This window comes from Passer montanus, unplaced genomic scaffold, assembly GCF_014805655.1.
Source record: "Passer montanus isolate IOZ18808 unplaced genomic scaffold, ASM1480565v1 scaffold13, whole genome shotgun sequence".
NCBI lineage: Eukaryota > Metazoa > Chordata > Aves > Passeriformes > Passeridae > Passer > Passer montanus.
Window position 1 is genome coordinate 3,655,500 of NW_024359832.1, and position 21,279 is coordinate 3,676,778.

The 21,279-nt window shown below is 39.9% G+C and overlaps 1 protein-coding gene and 1 long non-coding RNA gene across 3 annotated transcripts in view; both read right to left on the reverse strand.

Annotated features, from left to right (window-relative positions):
* Window positions 1-969: 969 nt before the first annotated feature.
* Window positions 970-21,279, reverse strand: part of GABRB1 (gamma-aminobutyric acid type A receptor subunit beta1) — a 106,572-nt gene continuing 86,262 nt past the window's right edge. Inside the window, exons 6-9 of one of the 2 annotated variants that reach the window (XM_039699117.1) lie at window positions 9,850-9,987; window positions 9,591-9,743; window positions 8,072-8,322; window positions 970-1,406 (exon numbers count right to left, since the gene is read on the reverse strand). In XM_039699117.1, coding sequence (XP_039555051.1) covers window positions 1,077-1,406; window positions 8,072-8,322; window positions 9,591-9,743; window positions 9,850-9,987 — 872 coding nt within the window. In that variant the 3' untranslated portion in view covers window positions 970-1,076. The remainder of the gene's footprint in view (window positions 1,407-8,071; window positions 8,323-9,590; window positions 9,744-9,849; window positions 9,988-21,279) is intronic. The other variant, XM_039699118.1, reaches the window with a different exon arrangement.
* On the reverse strand, window positions 5,461-6,984 carry LOC120497518. Its single transcript, XR_005626522.1, has 3 exons — window positions 6,578-6,984; window positions 5,924-6,076; window positions 5,461-5,805 (listed from the first exon to the last, which is right to left on the reverse strand). It is a non-coding gene; the product is annotated as an uncharacterized LOC120497518 (long non-coding RNA).

Here is a 21,279-nt window from a genome sequence, read left to right on the forward strand (position 1 = left end):
TGTAGTCCTTTGCCTGTGGCTCCTTGGCTGCAGTTGTGTCAGGACACAAGCAGCCAGGTAAGAAGAGGCAGCTCCTCAGGAGGAGTGCACCCAGCATTGCCAGAGTGCTGTAGGACTCAGCTGCATCTCCTGGTTCTCAGCGGAATAAAGAAATCTGAAGGAAACTGTGTGCAGAAATTTCCTCAGATCTGCTCCCAGACATCTACCAACTTTTGGGAGAATGTTGCAATTACCAGCCACAGGAAGCCTGGGTGTTAAGAAAAATCTTGGTCTGGGGTATCCCACAGAGTTGCTTCGAGGAATCAACATGTGTTTGTTTTCTACGTTTTCATACAAAATTACATATGGCACAACTGTTCTGATAAATATCAACTTTGCTTCTGTTGTTGTGGAAATAACAGAATTCCATTGAGATCAAATCAGCTGATTCCTTGCTTGGATACTCAGTGGGATTTTTCTCTGCTACACTTTTTTCTTTTGAAGATCTCTGTCTATGAAAATGTTATTTGACTTCTCCTTGAGTGATACTACTCAAACACACAATGGAAATACTTGCCAGTAAAGCTATTAAGTTTGAAGTGAAGCATGGTGCAATAGTTATAATCCTTTAACCTGTAATTTCTTCAAATTTCTCTACACTCTGAATGGTGAAAGACAGTGACATAGATACTACGAGTAGTTTGACTGTGTTGTTTGGAAGCATGCTGCTGTGAGCTGCCAATATGTGATAAGAAATACAGTGGGACAAATTTCCACTTAAAAAAAAAAATTAAATTTGGCACAGAAAGGTCATGGGTGATGCATAAACTTTGTAAAAATCAAGGTAGAGCAATTTTTTCTCAAATGCTTCTTAAGAGTTGATCTGTACTATACTGATCTAGATGTTGTGACCCTGGATTTGTGTTGGGTTGTTGTTTTTTTTTTTTTAAAGCTTAAATCTAGAAATGTTCCATGGCGGAGTATCTTACGTTGAACATGGAACATTATAGCTACTGCAGTTCTTCAGAATTAACAAAATTGAGAAGGAAAAGAAACAAGTCTAATTATGTTAGTATGTGGTAACATTATTGCATAACTTAGTGGACATAATACAGCCAGTAAACAACATTAAAGAGAATAAACATGATGGGAAAGACCATTCTGGACCACTTGTCTATCAGGTTAACATCAGTCAAATCAGGGATTTTGACTTTGATCTGGGATGCCCTCCTGCGTAAGTGTCCTTTTTTATGGAGCCTGTGCCTGTCCAGAGCACTCCTGCTGTAGAGGTCTCTGCTGGAAGTGGCTCTTCTGTACTGCAGGTTGGCACTGCTGCACATGTACGTGGTGGCTGGGGGGTCATGGAAGATTGTGCAAATGTTATTTCGTAGTTCCCGTGGTTCCAGCACGTTTCCATGGGCATCCACCTGTGTCAAGGAAGGAACGGGGATTAGACAAGCTCCTCAGCCAGCCCAAGGTGTTTCCCCGATGGACCTTGTGGCTCTAGTGTCCTGGGGCTGCAAGGACAGTCCTGTCTGGTACAGCATTCCCAAAAGTGAAAAGACACTGAATACGCTTTCCTGACTGGTGTGAAATTAGCTATTCAACATCTAAGCACCTTCCATCCTGACTCGGCGCCTTGGTCTTGTAATTCAGTTAATTGTCTCATCCTCTGTGAAGTAAGACTTTTGTAATTTTATCTTTTACTTGGATCGTGGCCTTTATGACATACTGTTCTTTAAAGTATGGTGGCTGGCACCTGAAGATTTCACATACTCAAGATGAAAAGAAGATGTTGCTGTCTCTGCTCATTTTAAACAGTTTTTGACTGTTTTACTGCTGCAGGTTGGTTTCTAAAAGTTTTGTAACAATGGGTTTGTTATATGAAGAGCATGTAGATACACATGTATTTCATCAGTTATTGTAAAATACTCGAGATGAGAATTGATTTTGGGCAATTACTATATTACAGGGATGAAATCATAGCACATTAACTTCATGTGCATGTAGAATAATCCATCTTATTTAATGAAAACTTACATTCAGTTGCACTTCTATGTGTTAGCATCAGAAACAGCTGTTGCAAATATGTTTGTCCCTTTTTTTGTGCTATTAGTCAGAGCACTGTTTTAAATATCAAAGCAAAGAACTGGAAACTGCAACCAGTATGTACATGTGTGGCACAAACAATTATATATTTGTAAATAATAAATATTTTTTATCATTGTCTTCTCAGGTATGAGTGTAATTAACCATGAATTACTGCACTGCTGTGAAATGTTCTCCTTTTCACAAATCTTTAGTTTTCTACACATTTGTAGTAAAACCTCTTTTGAAAAGTTTTTGTGGCATTTCCAGGTTAACTTCTGATTTCTCCAAAAAGACTTAAGAGACAAATTCAGAGATATTTAAACATCCACTGTAGCTCATATGAGAGAAATATACATCACAACACTGGCCTCTTAAATGAAACTTCAAGGTCTGCACCTTGAGGCTTGAATATTAATGTTGTTTTTGGTAACCTGTGCTATTGGACCTATCCCAAATTTATAACAAACTCGATCATGTCTGAGGATGTGGAAAGGCATGTCTGCCTTTATACCAGCGAATAAGTTATTAATTATAGACTATATCTAGTCTTGTGAAGCACCATTGATATGCAGTGCTTTGTTTGTACTCTGAGCTTTACGTTTTAGTAAGACATAGCAGAGCTAGGAAATTATATATTAATCCACAGCAGATATGAAGTAAGTGAAATAAAAAATTCCAAACAAAACTCACAGGGAAACCCAGTCTTGTGGGCTGCTGCAAAGGAAAGATGGGACCAAAGAAAGTTTCAGTTCCACCTGGCAATGGGGAAGATGTCCCTTCCCATCACCAGGAGAAATCTTTACATCATTACTGACAGCATATTTGTACTGTGCCAGACTGAGCACTTACTAACTGAAAGCAAAGCAGTGAAGGGACTATTTGTACAAAAGCCACACAAGAAAACTGTAGGGAAAAAAGCCTTCAAAGTGAATAAGCCTTCACAAATAGAAAATGCACTATTCTGGTTTAAAAATTGATTCTGTATGTGCTGGAATGGACATTCAGTGGTAACACTCCAGTTCCCACCACTGTTTTGGTGGGAAAAACTTACACGTTTTGGGTTAGAAAGGTCAGCTTGTCACAAACCAGCATGGTGTTTCAAATGTTTGCTTGAGATATGGGCTACCCAGTTCATACTTTTTAGGTCAGTTCTTCAAATTTAAGAAGGAGGAAGATTTAAGATAGGGTCTCCTACTCTTCAGAGGACTGCCATAACTATACAAGTCAGAGTAAATGAATAGCTCTGAAGATCTGACATTTTTTCTGTGGAAAAACCCAGCAATCTCAGAGTTGTCTCTGTGTAAAAAGATATTTTTTTTTTAAATTCTCAGAGGTTTTGATAGGTCAATCTTTTCTTCTCATTTTTATGAAACAGCTCTTTGAGCCATCTTTGATTACATAATCTAATGTGTAAGTTAATTTACTTCAGTGTTATAATAATAGTAACAATAATGCAGCATTATTAAGCGGTTATTATGACTTTTTCTTTTGTGAAGAAAGCTCGTAGCTGCCTTTTCTCTGAAGTGATTCAGAGGGATCTTTCTTAAACCAATATGTCCTGATGATTTGTTATGAGCCAAGCAGTGCCTGAAATCCTGCTCTAAGTGTTCAAAAATGAACCTGTTATTTTTAAAATTAATTTAAGCCATTTTAGGCAAGATGATTTGTATGTCATGAAGCAAGTTGGTCTTTGAATTGCAGCCTTTGCAATTCAGAGCCAAGAGCCATACACTGATCTTGACTAAATTAGCTCATGGAAGTATAAAAGATATTCTTATGTATACCTGGTCAAATGCTCTGTGCAATTCCCCACATCATTAAAAACTCTTTCAGGATATTTTGATATAAAGTGTTAAGACTTGTGCAGCTGATCTCCTGCTGCTGAGCCAACACCTGTGCTGAAATCATCCTCCTCAGATGAACTTGCTTCATTTTAATCTAATTGTAGTACAAATTCACACCTCCATCCAAGGTACCACGACCCCTCACTGGGCACGTGCTCCACATTTTATTGACTCTAAGAGTGAAGTAAGAGAATTTTACACCAATCAGTAACAAAGGTGTGTATGACTAGAGTGACTCAAGTTCCACCTAAATGTAAGGAAACAGGTTACAAATAAGTTCAGAATAGGGAAAAATCAGGGAGGACTCCATTGTAACCACTGGCATCGGTTGATGGGCTGAACATGCCTTCTTCCCCACGGGGATGCCATTGGGTAAGAATCACTCTGTGTGGGCTGAATGCTTTCACTGGGGATTAGAGTTTGTCTGTGTATGCTTTAAATATCTGGATAGTCAGATACTATCACTGGCAATCTTGAACATTAGCCTGTCACCATTTTTTATTAATAAATAGTGATATTCCATAAGCTGTTAGTGTGAGTCTTTGCCAGGTGCTGGCTGTTGCTTGCAGTGGGTAACATAAATCAAAAGGAAGACCCTTTAAGGGTTCATAAACTGGGAAGACCTGCTGAGGGGTCTCCCTTAGGCTGTCCCTGACTAAGTCAGTCAAATCAGCCCGTGATCCAGCAGGGCAGTTCAGTGAAGGGTGCCCCTAACAGGATGCTGACAGACGGGGCTCATCTTTCCTGACAAGCACGAAGGGTTGAATGGATGTCCCCACACTAAGGGGGATGAAACCTCCTTTTTTCATGTGGCACTTAGAATATGAATTTCCTGCTTAGGATCATCAAATGGTATTGTAAGTGTAAAACAGTGAAAGCAATAAAAAGAAAACAACCCAAAGCAACAGTTGGGAGACAAAAGGTAAGAACATCTGTTTTCTCTCAATACAAACCCATTGTTTCCTCCTCTTAAGATGAAAGACTCAGGGCCATGTAACTCACACAGGTTGTCTTATTGGAACAAATGCTGTAGTGTTACCACAATCTGATTTGCAGAAAAACAGCTTATGTTCAGCAGGACTATATTAATTCACAAGGAGACTTACTTGAAGGTTAAGATTTTTTGTGTGGTTATGTGCTTCTCTTCTTTTTCTTTTTCCAGTAGCCACTGTATTGGAGAATTGTAAGTTTTCCTCAGAGCCTGTGGCTGGTCTCTGGCTTTCTATCCCAAGTGTTTAGTGTTTGACAGGGTATTTAGAAGGAAAGTGTGATGCTGTGCAGAACTGGGGAGACAATCTATCACTTGCCTTGTGTTGATAAACCTTTATAAACCTTTTGATGGTGCAGCCCCTTTCCCACTCACATCATGATTGCATCCTACCTTTTTTCAAACTTAAGAGATATCTTCTATGTAATTACTATTGACCCTGTAATTGTGTGGGGGAAGAGAAGCAGTTGCATGCATGGACTATCTAAATATTTTCTTGCTGGGTGTTTTTTTCTATTTATATATAATTATGGTGATGTCAGTGACATCTAGGTTTGATGAATGAACAAGGAGATATAAACAGTCTTTATGCTTTATTCAGAGAAACAGAAAGATTGTTTACTACAAATTAATAGTTTTTGTATATTAAAAATAAAAATGGCATAAACTGTAAAGCTGGAGAGACTTTATTTCTATCTTCTTCAGTCTGTAGAGTATGGAACAGCCACATATGAAACAGCACTTCTGTTTCATTTCTCATCTGGTCTTCTCTATACTGTTCATATCGTGGTCAGTTTGCTGAGTGTTGCTCATGCATCTAAAGCCTGTGTTATCTGGTGGAGGAATTTGAACTCTTTTAGTCTTTGGAGTTGTATGTCAGATGGGAATGATCAATATCTTCACCTGGCACAAAGAGATGAAACACTGTCACATATCTTCTAATAGTTACAGGTGCCTGTATGCATAAGTGGTGTGGGTCAAGAGCAAAGGGAAACAATGTCCTATAGCTATACATACTTACAATTGTACTCCTTTTATCCTCAAAAACCAACTTTCCCCTGCTCTAGTGCAGGCATCATAATACCAGTGAAAAATATCAAAAAATGATGGAGCTGTTTCACTGGAGGTCACATAACCTCGCTGTGTCCCACTGCTCTGGCCATGTGCACTCTTCCTGCCAAAGACAGAAATACAACTGTTGGAAATCAGCATTTCTATGCTGAGTAAAATTAATGCTCACAATGTCTCACATCAGTGTGTGGAACACAAAATTCACCAATATCCATTCACATGTGTATGTTTATGTATATGTATGCATATATATATACACACACATAAATACACACATAATACATATATATATGTATTTACAATCACAAACCCACACTGTACAGGCAGAAAGCAGTCTGTTCACTTAAAGCACTCTCAAGTCTCAGAATGGGGTTGCTGTCTGAAGTGTGAGTACTTAGAAAACCTGGTACAAAGCATGTATGACTTCCTTTTTCTATCAGAAAAATGGTGGTGTATGGTGCTTGAAAAATTTTCCATCCCATTCTGAGCACCAATCCCAGTGTAATCTTTGCTGCATAACATTTAGACAAAAGCTTTTAGTTATGAGTTTTATGGAATTTTGTTAGTTAAATGAACTCTCCAAATATGTAGGGGAAGAACTTACCTGCACTCCTGTCCTTTACTCAGTTCAGTGCACTGGGGCACATGTAGCCAAGGCTGACCTCTGAAGAAGTCTTGATTTCCTCTTCATCATGAGTCCTTGCTGTGCTGCTTCTCACGTAGGCTGGGTTATCTCAGGAGCTGTTGAGGTAGCTGGTCAGAATTTGTGGGTTATGGTTTTTTTTTTCCTTCTTTATTTTCCATAGAAATTGACAGTGTCTGTGCACGACAATCCATCCTGGGGTGGTTGATCTCCTGTGCTCTGTGGAAGACAGTGCTTTGTGGGGTCTTGGAGGCTGCTGATTGCCTGAACTGAATTTGTGCCCTCACTGTAATAAAGCATCTCCTACACAGTGGGACAGAAGGCAAATGTAAGTAAGAACTTCTAATAGGCTCATGAGTACACTGAGACTGAGGATAAGACAGCTTTGTTAATGATGCATAGCTGTAGTGGCGGGACACCAAACACACAGCTCTAGAATTAAAAAGATATCAGAGTTTCTGAAATGCACTTCCAGATGTGTATGTGACAATGTAGCCATCTATCAAGATGAAGTCTTACTTCTTAGAGTTTTATGTGTTGGTCTCATTCTTCAAACTGAACAGAGGGCTCAAATACAGCTTTGTCCAAATGTTATCACCTCAGGCCACAGGAGTAAAGAAGTTTATAGGACAGCCTGCGCAAGATCTCATTCATACTTGGATGTAATATATTGTAAGTAAAGCACAGGAAGGAAGAAAATTTTTGGCTCGTTAGGATATATATTTTCCTCTGAGTCAGACTGGGCCAAATACACCTGAGGCTTCTAAGGGTTTGTTTCTGAAAAACTGGGGAAAAGTGAAATAGGTTTATAGATGTTTGCAAGTGCTCAGTGATGTATTGCAAAATTAAACTCATCCTCATTAAAAATATGTCCATAGTATTACTTTCTGCAAATTTTCTGGCTTGTTTTTTAAAGAGGGGATAGTTGTGGTATGCCTGAATTTAGCTGGGGGAAAAATCCTGACATCTATGAAAGCTGTTATAACCAGCAGCAGCATCCTTGTGTTCCTCAAAGGTCAGTGCTACAGGCTTCATTCAGGGCTCACTGAAGCAACCGAGCTTGTCTATACTTTTTATTTTTGGTGAAATTTCTGTATGTAAAGAGGAACTTTAATATAAACATTTCTTCTACACCACCTTCTAAAGCAAAAAAAGATACAGCTGAAGTGATATTTAACTTCCTTGTACCCCTTGTATTTCTTCTGCAAGAAATACAAAGAAGAAAGAAATGTGTCCTAAATATTCATTTGCATTTTCTGAATTTTCTTACTCTGTTTTCAGTTGAAGATGGAACAGACCATATGTTGCTGTCATCTCCTTAAAATACAATTTTTCTCTAGGCAATCTTAAATGCTTTTGCATTGCTTTTGCACGTGTTCCACCTGTATTTATCTCTATCATCACATAAATGAACATTTTTAAGTAATGTTTGAAAACATAGCTTGAACATTTTACCTGGACTCTGTTTGTTTCCAGTCTGCTCTTCTCTCCTGTAGCATGTCCTGCTCTGCCTGCTGTCTTTTTTTGACGCTGAGGTCCTTTCCCAAAGAATATGTAGTTTACAAAGGCATATTCCAGCAAGGCCAGGAACACAAACACAAAGCATCCCATCAGGTAAATATCTATTGCCTTGACATAGGGGATCTTTGGCAAGGTCTCCCTGAGGTGGGTGCTGATGGTGGTCATGGTCAGCACAGTGGTGATTCCTGTGAAGGGAAGAAATGAGATATTGCCGAATAAGACAAGCAAGGAGATCTGAGCACAAAAGACATAATAGCAGCACTGCACTTCTCATGCAGATGGGTTAATTATGTGATCAGGTTCTTAGCAGCCAAAGGAGTGTGTTTTGCAGAACTGGAAATGAACCTTACAAGTCTGCTGATAGCACCTTCCTTGCCTTTTCATGCAGTGGAGGGTAAATGAAATAACCTTCAGTAGCCCAGGCTGTGTTGGAACTTCTTGCCTGAATTTTTGCAATAACTGCTAGGGAATGTGGTGTTAGTTGACCTGGATAGCAAAAGTTGATTGCTGTTCTTTCTATGTGAGAAAATGCTTCTGACTACATTTGCAGCAGTAGCTCTTCTTCACCCTATATTTGACATGCATTGCTGCAATAAGTATCTAGCTTGTGATTTAAAATGGAGGATTGAAAGGAGAAAGAGAAGCCTTTTGATGAAGTGATGGTCTTTGATGAAGAGAAAGTGATATATATGCTTGTACCAAAACAACTTTTCCTGGTTGCAAGTGAAGCATTTCCATCTCATTATGTTATCCACCACTGAATGATTTTTTTTCTCATATGTGTTTTTTTCTTTTAGCTGGTTGAAATTACTTTTTATTCTGCTTTAATCACAGGTCGTTAGTGCATGTAGATAGCAGCTCTAGGCACAGGTGTAACAAGTTTAATTTGCAGGGAGATGGCACAAAATGACTTTTTGGCAATAGAGCTGAAAACCATATATGCCTTAAAGCACAGACAGTGCAAAAGATCTTCATTCTTATGGAAAGTTGTAGGAAGGAATGTGGCATGGGAAAGAACCAACTATAGGTAAACCAGACTTATTTGGTGTAAGCTCCACTGATGTCAGCAGGATCTTGTGTATTCCTTCCAGTCACAGATCTGGCCTGAGAGAACACTTTTTAACATCAACAGGGATTGTTCATGCAGCACAGTGTAGATACCCCTAGATACCTGAATTAAGAGTTTTATGCTCCAGTTTGGAAGCAAGATGCTTTTGGCCTGATCCAAAGATCATTATGACAACAGGAAGTCAGTCAGAATTCCAACCTAAGTGTGGAGCAAGAGCTTCAGATGTAGGCAAGGTCACACCTGCCTGCCTTCCTGACAACCAAGGCCCTGTGCTGCTGGTGTAAGCTCACAATTAATGTGCTACAACCAGCAGAATGGATTTGGTGCCACTGTTTTAAAGGCAGCAAGTGTCCACATAGTTCAGTAATTTTGAGAAGAAGTTACCTAGAGCAACTCTAGCTGCAGAGGCATCATAATTGATCCAAAAAGACACCCATGACAGAATTGTGATCAGCGTGGAAGGCATATAGGTTTGCAAAATGAAGTATCCAATATTTCTTTTAAGGCGGAAGCTAAGTGATAGTCGAGGATATGCTCCTGAAAGAAAGAAGTCATATAATGACTAATGCCTTACAAAAGGTAGGCACTGATATTTCTGAGTAAGAGGAAGAGGGAACAACTTTTTTAACTTGTCAGTGCTTACCTGTTGTAAATTCCACTCTCTTTGATACCATTTTGTAATCCACAATAGAAAATTGCGGAAGCTCGATGTTATTTACTCCTGTTACTGCTGCCTCTCCTCCATTCCAGTAAAATTCAATATCATCAGTAGTGTATCCATCTGAAACAGAGGTACAATTTGATTATTGACTTTTCTTTTTGTTTTATGATTTTGCTTAAATAGTTGCAGTTCAAGTGGAAGGAACTGCTGTTAATCCGGAATTCAGCCCTCTGTTGTGTGACATTCCTGTTACACAGGAGCCTTCCCTATGTCCCGAGGAAGCTTCTAGATGTAGAAGAGGAGAAGACAGAAAACAAGGATAGAATTAATTATTAAAGTTTGTTTTTTAGTTAGCTTTATTACAACTACTTTTCAGTCAGACTTGAGGTGCTCAGTTTGCCAAGAGACAGATACATCATCAGCAAAACTTTTAAACTCTCTTTCTAGGAGCTCTGACAGCAAAGCCAGGTTCAGTTCCCGGATTTTAATTTGATTTCCTATGCAGGATGTGACAAAATACAGAGTTGAGAGCCAGTGGAGACAAAGATGATTCTAGAAGAATTAAGGTGCCTGTAGTATCACGTGACAATGTCTGTCATGTTATCAAAGGTAACCCTTTGATATTCATGAAGCGTTTTATATTTTAATTAGACCATGCCAACTTTGATCTTCTGTTATCACAGAACTATTTCTTTTTTACTCCAAAACTAGCACCTTTCTTCTGTTTCCTTTTAACAGTGATGTTGATTATTTATAATGTAATTAAAAATTAATTTGCTATTATATCACTGGAAATGTTAACATTATTGTTACCATTTTCAGAAATATTTTGATTGAACTCAGAAGTGATGGAGTTTCAAAAAAATCTGGCAATTGACAACATTTTTGAACTAATATTTAAACCGGTTCCACTTTATTGCATTTTTCTACTTTCCCCAGATATCTACCAGAGGAGAGAACATCTCATCTATTTTTAAGTTTTTCCTTCAGGTGTTAGATTTAATCAGGTTTAAATCATATAACACAGATCAAATAAAAAACATCTGTTTGAACTGAAAGCTTTAGAAAACTTGACAGTACTTTTGCCAGTTAAATGAACTGCAGCCTTGAAGTCTCCACAGAGTTAGGAACCTATCCTTTCATATGCACAAGTAATGCAATATCATGCTAAGGAAATTAGTCTTGAGATGTCTTTTCCTGTGATGGTGCCTGGTAATATCCTCATTCCTGGAAGGCTGACCACATGCAGAACAGATCCATGGTCTCCCTGGTGACAGCCAGAGAAGCTCTTAGGACTTGCTGCCAGGCTCCAGAGATGGCTTGGAAAGTCTGCAGCTATTGAACAGCTATCTTTTGATGCAAACACACAATGATGGGCTGAACAAGGTTAAATGTTCACAAATTTTATTTCTGAACTGCTCAGTGTCATGGTGTTCTAACTATCAGAATTGCTCTGAGAACCACACTAACCAATGCAATATGGATTGCTGCTGCAAGCTTAAAACTGGGTTTTCCATTACTTATGCTATATTTTTTTTGTTTCAAATGACCCATCCCAGGGCTGTGACACAGAGCTCTGCATGGCTGGTTTTCATTCCTTTTCGCTGCAAAAGGTCGATGTAGCTGCTTGGTAGTGAGCCTTCAGCAGCTGCTCTAAAGGCTGTGCACACAAACCCCAGGGCTGACATGAGCTACATGTAGGGTGTGATACAGAATGGCTGAAAGTGAATGAAGACTGCTAAGACTGTTTAAAATAAAATACCAAGACTGAGATTGGCATTTCATTTTCTTGCAAATCTGTTTTATAAAAACCTTCTCTTGATTAAGACTGTTTAAAAGACCAAGACTGAGATTGGCATTTCATTTTCTTGCAAATCTGTTTTATAAAAACCTTCTCTTGAAGGATTTCTCTTCTCAGAAAAGGTGGTGCAAAACAGATGGCATTGGAACTGCCATCTCACACTGAAAGGACATTGATTATGTGTAGACCACTTTGTACCACACAGATATCCTCTACATGAGGTAATACCCATCCATTGTCTTTAGGGGACAGAATAAAAAACAAAAGGGCCATCACTACCTAGATGTTGAGCAGCTTCTTGCTGCAAAGTCACAGGTGAAGGTTTAGATGTGAGGATCCTGAACTCTGCCTCAGCTTTGGAAGAAAACCATGAAAATGATTCTTCTGTTCTGTGCTGTCATCAGCTTCAGCTGATGCCCTTTGCATGTCCTGCCCTCCAGTTTTGCCCAGATTGTGTTTCCTTGGGCAGTGCAGGCTGGGACCCAGGGCAGTGAGAGGAACAGCCTCCAGTCCCCAGGAGCTCCTGACTTTACTTGCAGCTTCTTAAGGCAGCCACAGCCAGCCTCTCTGCAGTTTCTCTGACGTTTTGAGAAAAGAAGTAATAGTTTGGCACCTTATTGTGGCTGAAATTCTCTTCCCTGAAGGCGAATTATTAGTGATTTAGTTGTTAAAACCCACAAAGGTGCCAAATAAACACCTGGGATATCAGAAGGCAGATTTCAAAAAGAAAACAGGCACATCCTCCTACAAAAAGATCGCACCATGCTATTGCACCACTGTGTGGTCATGCTGGAATTTTGAAAAAGGAAATTATGTGAGTTTTGTAATGTAGACAATGTGCTTTCCTCTAGTTTTGCTGTCTATGACTTCGGCTACTAAGTGAAAAGTAGAACTAGTAGGTTATAAAGTCAACTAACCAAAAGTAAACTAACCAAAAGTTTTCTGAATATACCCTTTTTTTTCCCCTTGAATTAAAGTTTCCCTAAAGTTGATGGAAACCATAAGAAAGGAATAGTGATGTTTTTCACCCAGGAGCATTCACATTTTTTTAGCTCCCTTTTTAGAAAAGTAGTTGAGCAAAAACATCTTCCTGTGGTTTTAGGTCAGTATATTAATTATTTTCCTGGCAGTCATTGTAATATCTGTGCTAGACACTAACAAGGGGTAAATTCTCCCTGTGCAGTCCATTCCCTGATAGGATTGCTGCTGTGTTATGCCCTTTCCTTAGGTGTTTTGCACATTGTTCCAGGTGTGTGAGAGGCATTGCATTTCCTGGCTGACAATGGCTCAGAGGTGCAGGAATTTCACAGGTGCTCGTGTTTCACAGGTGTCGACATGGCTTTTCTCTAGCAAACTTTGGAGGGAGACAGTTTGCTGCAGGTTAAAAACAGTAATTGATCTCAGCTCTGAATAGCAAGCAAGAGACAGATTGCTCCTTCTCCTTTTTCAAGTGGACAGCGGCTTTAAGCGAGGAGCTGCAGTGATGTAAATTAAGAAACCTCCAGGCGTGGAGCAGTACTGACTGCAGGCAGTGGAAACCCCTTATTTCGAGCAGCAAATGCCTTAGCGTTTACAAAGGAAGAAAAGCCGTTTCAATGATAGGAAAAGTGAGTCTTGCCCTTGCAGTGGCCAGCGTTAATGCTGGTTTGTTCGCCGAACTTATCAGTACTGCCCAGGTACTCCCTCGGCAGCTCTTTCGCCCTGTAATCCTTTTCCCTCTGCGCAGTACCCACGCCACCAATTTAAATGCATGGCTCTGCTTCTGTGACAGAGAGAGCAGCACCGCAGCTGGGCCGCGGTGTCCGAGCGCGGATTTCACACAAGCCAGGGACTGCGGCCCTGCAGTGTGTCAGCGATGCTCGCAGGAGCTGCGGCGGCCCCGGCGGCAGAACGAGCGCGGCCGGGCCCCGCGGGGGCGCCCGCGCTCCGCCGCGGGACTGCGGGGACTGCGCGGGGATAGCGCGGGGACTGCGCGGGGATTGCGCGGGGAATGAGCCGGGACTGCGCGGGGACTGAGCCGGGACTGCGCGGGGATTGCGCGGGGACCGCGCGGGGGGACCGAGCCCCGAACCGATTATTTAGGGAGCTGGTTTGCTCCCAGCTTCTGCAGCGAGCATGGCCTCATTGCTCTGCTGGCATCCCCAGCAGTCCAGATCGCTTAATCAATCAGTTTTCCCAGGAATTCTCTGTGTGGTTTTGACCTAAATAAGAATTGACCGCTAAAAATTTATTTATTTATTTGTTGTATAATTAACAGTGGTTCCTGAAAAATACTTGTTCTACTTAAGCCTTTTTTTTTTTTTTTTGGTTGCTAGATTCTTTTCCATCTTCAAAACTACTAAAACCCACATTTAATTGCCCAGCTTGAGATATAAAACTTCTGTTTCACTCAATCACCAACTTTTTCCTTTTTTTTCTTTTCTTTTTTCTTTTTTTTTTTTTTTCTCTCATCTGAGAGTAAGTGAGAATGCTTGGTCAGAAGTCCCACAGCTCTAAAAAGTAACTGTATACCCACATGGTAAGAAATAGGTTATGTATAAATCTCCCTGTTCACAGAAAGCTATGCTTTAGAAACGTTGCTGACATTGTGATTTAGCCAAGTTTAACAGCGTATGGGGTGTCACCAGGCTGTTCTGTTTTACACTGCAGCACTTCTCAAATATCTCTGGGATGGAAAAGTAAGGATGTGTGTCACATTCACAGATACAAGTCATGATTCCACTATCGTTAGCAATTCAACGGAGATGTCCAAACAGAATCCCTTTTCCCTTCTGATCCTCCGGGGCAGGGGGCAGGTAGCTCTGAAACACCCAGCAGCCAGGTCTCTTCCTTCAGATCTAAATAGGACTTCTCAAAAAGCTACAGCAATTCCATGTGCACAAATCAGTTGGCCCTCCTTAGGCTGAGGTTGTACCCCAACCCTCTTCCATTCCTCTTGGGTGGTGTCTTTCGTAACAACTTAGTCTTTGTTGCTAAATGTATTTTTTTTTTTCCTTGTTACTATTTATATGGCTGCATTCAAACAGGAAGAGAATGCATTCCTTCCACAGGCCACCAAGGTGGTCCACACAGTGGTAAGTATATTGTACTATTTAATCTAAATCTGACTTGTAAATGGGGCACCACGCATCTGGAGATGTGTTTTGGAAATCAGTGTAACTAGTTAATATTAAGGTGATAGAAAAGGTTTAAAGGTTTCCTGCCACTTGTGTTTGAGTGTGTATTTGCACGTACAAGGTACTTTTTTTTCCACTGAGAAATATTTTTTGTTTTCCCTGCGGATATGAGTTAGCGTTAGCAACACTGTCTCAAATGAAAACTTGGTTAGACTGCTGGAGTACTAAAGATTGTCAGTTATTTAAGAAGGTTTCTCAAATACAAAAAAATTTTATGTATGCAGCAATCTGTTCCATCCCAGCTGGAGACATAACTTCCTATCCATTAGAAGAGGAAAAAAACCGTTATTACCGCATAAAGTCACTCTTGCAAGATCCTAATCTAATTCAATGAGTGAATTATAACCTTGCCTTAATTTGCAAGTACCTTTAATGTTGGTTCACTTTTACTTGTTATCATTTTTTGCCAGTGAGACTTGACACAAACCTGAAAATCCTGTGGGATGGACATTATTTGGTTTTGGTGAATATCAGTTTAATGACTAACACAGCAGGACTTGTCTGTATCACTGTGTCTCAACAGAGGAAAATGAAGGATTTTGGATAAGTGGTCAAACTTGTATTGAAAATGTATTCCAGTTAATTTGGCTCCTTCTACTGGATTTTTCCAGTGATGGCAAAGGAAATTATTGGCTAAAATAAATATAATGCAATGAACAACCAGAAACACACATCAGTATGTTTTAACTAGTACGGCTTTCATGTGCAAGAGTACCTCCTGTAAGGCATGCTGGTATTTTTGTGTCTTGTTCACTAGTAAGGATTTAATTCTCATTAGCTATGGAAAAAAAAAAAAAAACAACAAAAAAACCCACCAAAAAATCCCACCAAACTAAGGAATTATTAGGAAAGGGAAGCAAATGCAAAATTCTTTGTTTGCATTTCCATATTTTCCATTCACGTTTCACTACTTCATAGAATTTCCTTTCTTTGCCCAAAATACCAATCCTGAATTTACTAGAATGAAGGACACACTTGATTCCAGTGAAGAAAGGACCTGTCTGAGTCATGATTCTTTAGCTTGAAGGCAAGGTGGCTGATAGAAAAAGTCTGTAAGATCCTAAGTTAGCATGATGAGCTTGACCAGACCATCAGACTTTCAGACCAAGAAAACAACAAATCATGTCTAATGGCTAGTTCGAAAGGGAAATTCAGCATACAGATAAACTGCAGTAATCACTCATTCACATGAGTGTCCTTAGTTTCTGCTTGTTCAAAAGCTGCCATAGAATCACAGAATAAAAATCTATCCAGGTTGTTAAGTATGATGCTATTTCTGACTGGATGGAGCAAAGTGCAGAACACTTACTGGAGGTGTTTACTGAGGAAATATCAGTGTCCTAGGCTCTGTTCCACCTTCATTGATACATTCTGCTGGCCACTCTCAGAGACAAGATAATGGCTAAGACAGATCTAAGACAGTACAACAGTTAGGGGTCTGACATGTTCTAATGCAGCCTGATTTACCATCTCATTTCTTTCACTTTACAACACTTTCCTTTCATCTCTGGAGTGATAACTTATGACTTTTTGCCTGATGTTAAGAGCCTCTGACTCTACACACATCTGTGTAATTCCTGGAAATCAAACTGTGATTAAAAAGTCTTGTTCATGCTCCCACATTTTGTGTAGTAAAAAGCAGCCTGCCCATAGTAGCTTAGAGGTTAAGATGTCATTGAAAACTCAATGCAAATGTTTAGTGAGCACTGCCAGTGATTCAAACTTGGACATGCATAATTTTGATGACCTATTGTCTAAAAAACTTCCAATAATATATTGTTTAAAATTTTTTTTCAGAAGGCAGGCAAGCAGTATGAGTTCATGACTGGTGTCCTCTTGTGAGCCCAGACACTTGTGTAACTGTACATGTAATATGTACAAGGAGAGGTCAGCCCTGACACACACATCATGCATCAGTTTCTACAGACTTTTAGCTAGTTTCTTATCTTGTAAGTTAGTTTGAGTGAATCATGAAGTTTTAATGCTTCATACTCTGAAGCATGAAGTTTTAAGATGGCACTTTAGTTACTTTGGTAGTTACATACGTTGAGGAACATTTTGTTTAGTCACTTCCACATTTCTCACTTGTTTGCCTGGATCATCTTCTCTTGTGGGCTTGAAACCACCAAAGTTCTGAAGTCACACTGTCATGTTCTTGTCTAAAGATTAGTCAACAGTGATAAGTTATGAGAAGGTTAACCCAAAGAGTTAACCCCAATTGCCTTGTGTGCCATTTCACTTGCTGGTGGTACCAGACTGTCCTTGAGAGCTTGAATTGGGTTAACCCCAATTGCCTTGCGTGCCATTTCACTTGCTGGTGGTACCAGACTGTCCTTGAGAGCTTGGGGCTGGAAAAAGAGGATTTGTTTCTTTCAGCAGCAAGTGTCAGAAATCCCAACCATCTTCTCTTCCTTTCATTCTGAGATGCCTTGTTTCTGAATCTGTCTTGATCTTTCTGCTTCTCCCTTTCTTATTCTTCTTTTGAATGGACACACTACTGGTTACCAGCAGAAAGGTGAGCCAAAGATCCTGACCTTTTCTGGAGATGTTTGCTTGCTTTTATTCCCCTTCTTTCTTTTTTCAGGAGCAGCAAAATGCAGACCACACATTGTTTCTGCTCTAGTCCTGGCGGCACAATCTGGGAGTGCTAGACTCGAAAGACCTTGACATGTTGAGAGAGACCTGCCCTCTCCTGAAAGCCTTGTGCAATCCTTCACCTTGTTTGTTAACTGAAATGACTTCCACACCTTTACACAAGCCTGATGAAGGTAACTTGCTTGCAGTGCTGTCAGGAGCACATTTTATGTAGAATTTGTAAGTCCAATGCAAATCTTTTTTCAACCCCACCAGTTTCTTCCTTCCTCTTTTTTTCTCATTTGAGCTGCTGTACAGTAGATGACTCTCACAGTCTGAGCCGTAATCCTAGAAGTTTTTTTCTGACTTGAGTTGCTTTACAAAGTTAAAAAGGGAACAACACTATTTATAAGCACATTATGTAAACATTAGCAACAGAGGTTCAGCTGCTTAGCATTCAATTAATTTAGTTCAGTCAATATTGCATGGTACACAGTTTTGTCTGCTTGTATTGTAAACACATCTTGCCCTTGAGCACTTACTTCATTTGACTAATTAAGATCTACTTCTAAGTGCTCTCATTTTGTTGCCAGGCAGACTCACCCAACTTCAGATACAGCTGTTGTACTTGGTGAAAAAGGCATTTGAAATCCAGGTCCATCTGGTTTTGCTCTAGTGTGTCAGCCCAAAACCTGCTCTTCTGTAAGGCAGCGAGATCTTTGCTTTCCACAGGTCTCAGGCTGGAGATGAATCAGGACATTGTATGTTTCTTACCTATGCCAGCATGTCTTATACAGGTACACATATTTCTGCGCAAGATTGTGTTCCCACCTGGGACAGTGAAAACCCTTTAAAAATTTTAATTCTTTAATGCAGGTGCATAAAGTTTTTCAGAGAGGTAAATGTGGAAATGTGGGAAATGGATTTGTAGAAAGAATTTGTTGTCTCATCCTTCTCATGAGAATGAAAATGAAATAAAAGCTTTAAAAACATTTCTTAGTTGCCCCATTTCTAAGTAAAAAAAAAGTATTATCAAGTACACGTCTACTGTACTTGAGCATTTTATATAAATTGTGAGAATGAAGTTTCATGGTGGACTGCCCTTTCTTTTCTGCTTCTCCTCCCCCCTGGGGGAAGAGGGGAGTGAGTGGCTGTTTGGTATTCAGCTGCCAGCACAGCACTAGAGGTGGGGTCTCACAAGGGCAGACTAGAGGGACACAACCACATCGCTTCGACCTGCTGGACATGCAGCTTTTGGTTTTTGGAAGTGGTTAACTTCCTGGGCTGGGAGTGCACATTGCCAGCTCATGTTGGGCTTCCCATCAACCAAAGTGTCCTAAGTCCTCCTAAGGATGGCTCCCAATCCATTCCTTAAGCAGCCTGTAAGTGCCTATAGGCATTTGCAGAATATAAATGAGAATGGAAATAGATTACTCAGAAGACCAGCCACTTATTCTGACCTAAGGCACTAAGAGTATTAGCCAAAATTGCACCTCACCAGGAAATTGCAGGAAGAGATAGGAGCACTAGGTAGCAATCTGGTAACCTTTAGGTACTGCTTCAATCAGACAGATTACAGCTCAGATCTGTAATTACAGTTACCATGCAGTTACCTTTCCATTTCCCTGCCCATCAGCACTACGGCTATGCAGCCCTGATCCTGGAGTCCAATTCCTTGTGTGAAATGAGTCATTGTCTAATTCAGTTTCCATCTACATGCTGATGGAAAGTTGTTTCTTTTAAAAAACCAGGCCTGCACTCCAGGGGTAACAGGTATTTGAAAGACTGAGGGAGACAAATGTGCACCTCTCTGCACAGATGGCTAGGGAGATTGAGCTAGAAGTCTGGGAAACTTGATGCTGCTGTTTTCATGGAAGCCTGATGAATCACCAAAACTGCCAATCAACAGAAAATAGAAATTAAATGAAAAATTGTATCAGTGTAAATTATGTCTTCAAACCAAACTGAAATGCTCAATGTTTTCTTATTGGAGTTTTCCACACACTGTGGTTGCCCTGTAACAACCTATGCCTTTTTGTGCAGTCTACTCTAGCACTTAATGCTTGTTGCTTTAAGTTTATGAGAAAGCTGAATTAATAAATGAAGCTGTTAGAAGTGGTAGCAGAATGCTAATGGAGGAAGCATTAAGAGTTTTATCTGAAGGGCTCAGTTCTGTTCTCTGTTCTGCAGAGAAGTTTCCTGAGGGCTGGAGGACTTGCATGAGTATACTGTACACTTAATAAAACTACTTCATAATAATATAGTCCCAGGTTAGATAACCCATCTTCCCACTGAGATTTGAGGCATTGTGTTTTATTATTTCTATTACTGCAGTGTCAAGAAGCCATACATATAGATCAAGACAGAGAAGGGATAGGCACCAAGTAGATAATTTCTCAAGACTTATAATATCTGTAAATACAGATGCATTGGGGAAAAGGCTTCCTTTTCACAAACTGAAGCAAATCCATGAATACCAGAATCTTCCAGTTTGTTCTGGGTTTTTTCTTTCATACAGCAATTCACACCTTGGCAGAAGACACATTGTCTTGAATTATATAAAGGATACTTATGGCTGTGGCATTCTAAAACAACTGTATTGTCTCCAAGCACAGTATGTCAGCTCTTCCAAGTCTCTTATATTACCAGGTGCAGAGATTATTTTTCCTTCACCTCTGACTGCAGAAATACAGACTCATCTAAGAGCATGGCTGCTTCTGGAGGAGTCAGCCCTTCCTCCAAATGAATCCTTAAATTTTTTTTAAAGCAAGCTAAGCTTTTCCTTTGGCCGTTCCCCTGGCCTGACGAGTCTCAAAGGCAGAAGAGTGAGACTTGATGAGGCTGTGCTGGGAAGTGGCTCAGATCCAGCTTTCCTGTCCTCTGTGGTTGCCAGGGGACACCCTGGGTCACATATTGGGACCTCTGAGATTACTGAGATGGCACTAAGCAGGAAGAGCAGTTGGTGAAAATAACTCTGTATTCCTCTGTGTGTAATAAAAAAGTGCTTAAGACATTCCAAGTTTGCTAATTTCATATGTTCGTGTTCTGTAATTGTTGAATGTCAAATATTTGCTATTGAAATCTATGCATCCATATAAAGACAAGCTATCCATCTTTTTGAAAATAAAATGTGAAAGTCATATAGACTAAACTATCTGCATCTGAGTAACTTGCAAATTTGTGTGCAGTGTAAAAATACATTCTGAAAGTAACATAGCTGATTTATAGTCCTCTGGGAAAAGAAATATTTCCAAAGTGTGGAAACAGAGCAGTCACTGTGGCTTAACACTAGTGTGCTGTGAAGAATGAATTATTTTAGCTCAGTAGCTGACTTAAAAGATGAGTGGTAAGGAATGACATAAACTGAGCCAAAAATACATTTTAACTTTTGATGTGAAAAAAAAAAAAATAAAAAGGAAGCATGCAATCCTACTTGGCTAATTTCTCAGTTTCAATATCAACAAGCTATTTGTGAATCTGCCTCTCAAAGTATCTAAAAAACAACTTGCTCGGCTTCACAGCTCTGTGCTAGTTTTTCTGTTCCTGTGATGTTTAAATTGACTGCTGTGGATGCTTATGCTGTAACTTTAAAACCTCTCTTGTTTTGCTGCCAGCATGTTCTCTGCAGCTCAGAAGGATGGCATGTCAGAAGTTAATGTGGATCCACAGATTGTTGTGTGTGTGCAGAGTCTCCACAGGCGCTCCTTCTGAGAGTGCATTTGCAATGATACGAGCTCAGTGTGTATATTCTGCATAGGGTATATGGGATAACCTAGGCTCTGTTATCTAAATGCCTTAATAAATCATAAAATGAGTTTCAAATTGCAAAATGTGTTGCCCAGAGAAGAGTCACTTTGCTAT